General features: G+C 34.5%; 1 protein-coding gene across 1 annotated transcript; it reads left to right on the plus strand.

Annotated features, from left to right (window-relative positions):
- Nucleotides 1-1,281: 1,281 nt before the first annotated feature.
- LOC110099069 (leucine aminopeptidase-like) lies at nucleotides 1,282-2,014 on the plus strand (the record flags this gene model as incomplete). The annotated part of the gene is made up of 2 exons (XM_020826101.2): nucleotides 1,282-1,548; nucleotides 1,665-2,014. Coding segments are annotated over 2 exons (600 nt in total), but the record flags the coding sequence as incomplete, so codon positions are not given.
- Nucleotides 2,015-2,302: the final 288 nt, after the last annotated feature.

The raw sequence follows: 2,302 nt of genomic DNA on the forward strand, positions 1-2,302 counted from the left end.
GTCCAATACAATTAGTCAAGTACTTCAACAATAGTTTCCTTCGTTCCACCTTTTGAATAAGGTGACACTTTAGGAGGAGAGTATTGATGGACTGCCGATTTGATTGGGAGGGTAGAAAGTTTTCTAATCAAAAGGGTGCTATTTAGGAAGGTTCTTAATCAAAGGGGAATTATTTAGGAAAGTTTTAATTACAATTGGGAGGGAATTATTTAGGGCAAAAGATCTAACTTTAATTCAAAATCTAACATGAAATTATTTAGGGAAGGGGAGGAGGAATTAAGGGGGAATTGTTTAGGAAAGTTTTAAATATAATTGGCAGGGAATTATTTAAGGCAAGAGATTTGATTTGAATTCAAATATGAGAGGGAATTATTTAGGGAAAAGGGGGCTAATTTGAAAGGGAATTAGGGGAGCTTATTTAAGGCTAAAAATAGGGTGATTTCAAGATTATATTTTTAGTTCGCTGAAATTAGAATTTTTTAGGTTGTGAGGGTTCTAGCCGCCGGCTAGGGATTTGGGAGAGCTAGATCTTCCTCTCCAATTGAATATCTAATTGTATCTTGCTATTTTCTTTCCTATATATTGCAATAAAAATAATTTTAGTGTATTCTTCTTCCTAATTTCTTGTTTTTGTTCACTGATTTTGAGGAAATTGTATCCACTTTCTATCAGTATATGTCTTGAATTAGCAGAACTCATATTTAATGCTAAATCATTACACATCTAATGATTGTTTTCTAGCATTATTTTTTTTCCACCAACTATTTGTTTTATCGTGTTAAATTTGAATCATGATAGAATTTAACATCAAAGGTATGTCATTCTGTTTGTGTTACATCTTGTGATTATTTTTTAAATATTAAACTTAAGCTTGCATGTCATTTGAGGGTAACAGACTTTATCAAATACCTTTTTTAATGATGCGCCTTTTGAAAGTTTCATTTGTTACCGGAGTTTTTTTAGAATTTAACCGAAGTATAGATACTTCTATTTAGATGACTCCTTGTTTCCACCATCAATTATTGCATTCATTTACTCATGTAAGTCCATATGATTGTTTCAGAATGTACCTTCGTCATTTCCTTTTTTAGGGTACTATTTGCATTCTAAGCTATTAAATTGGACCACAATCGATATTTTGTTCTGATGAAGATGTACAGTTCTATCCCTTTCGAAACTAGAATTTCTTGGCTTATTTTGGTAGGAAAGATTGCCTACTGATGCGTGTTGTAGCTTCTAAAATTTCTGGCAAATTTTTCAAGATTTTTTTAATTTCAATAAATTCTTCTTAATCCTCATTCTTTGAAATTTCAGGGTTTTACAACTTATGCTGAGAGGAGAATTATCGAGGATGTGCAGGGCAAAGATCGAGCGGATCTGAATATTGGAATTGGGTGGAAGGGATTAAATGATGAAATAGAGAGGTTCAAGGACAACGTGGAGTTTACTAAGTTGAAGACGAAACAGGAAGGTGTGGACCCTGATGATGTTTATTCTCAGGTGCCATATGAAAAAGGGTTCCAATTCCTCTGGCGCATTGAACGTCAGGTGCAAGTTTGATCGAGGGCCTTTAACTTTCTTCTTTTATTTACATAGCTTGCAAAACCTTATGTTGTTTTTTTTTTTCTTTCACGTATTAATTCCTTATTGAATGGAACTTGCAGATTGGCCGTCCGGCTTTTGATGAGTTCCTGAAGAAGTATATTGCCACCTTTAAGTTTCAGTCTATTGATACGGAGACATTTCTAGACTTTCTAAAAGCAACTTTGCCTGGAATAGAAAACCAGATTAACCTTCAGATTTGGATTGATGGTACTGGCATCCCTCCCGATGCTATGGAGCCAGAGTCAGCAATCTACACAAAACTATTGTCCCTTGCCCAGGAATTTAAGCTGGGAAAGATGCCAAGTGAGGATGAGGCGGCGGACTGGAATGGACAGCAATGGGAGCTTTACCTGGAGAATCTACCGAATTCTGTTGAGGCTTCTCAGGTATGATATCCATCAAGGTTTTCAATATTGACGAGGACCTTGAACATCTTTATTGTTATCTGGGCTAGTGCATATAATGAAATTACACATGGTAGATATTTTGTAACTCTCAAAGGGTATGTTGGTCATGTACTTTTAGTTCATCATTTCTTCTAGGGCTTGGTTTATTTGGTTAGTGAATATTCTATTAATTCCTTTTAGATGATTTTGGATAATAAAGCATCATATATAATTTTCCTTCGATGAACTTTTGGAAGTTTGAGTTTATATGCTCCAAAGAAACAGTTTTGTTAACTATCTTTATCATTTGG

This window comes from Dendrobium catenatum, unplaced genomic scaffold, assembly GCF_001605985.2.
Source record: "Dendrobium catenatum unplaced genomic scaffold, ASM160598v2 original_scaffold_73779, whole genome shotgun sequence".
NCBI lineage: Eukaryota > Viridiplantae > Streptophyta > Magnoliopsida > Asparagales > Orchidaceae > Dendrobium > Dendrobium catenatum.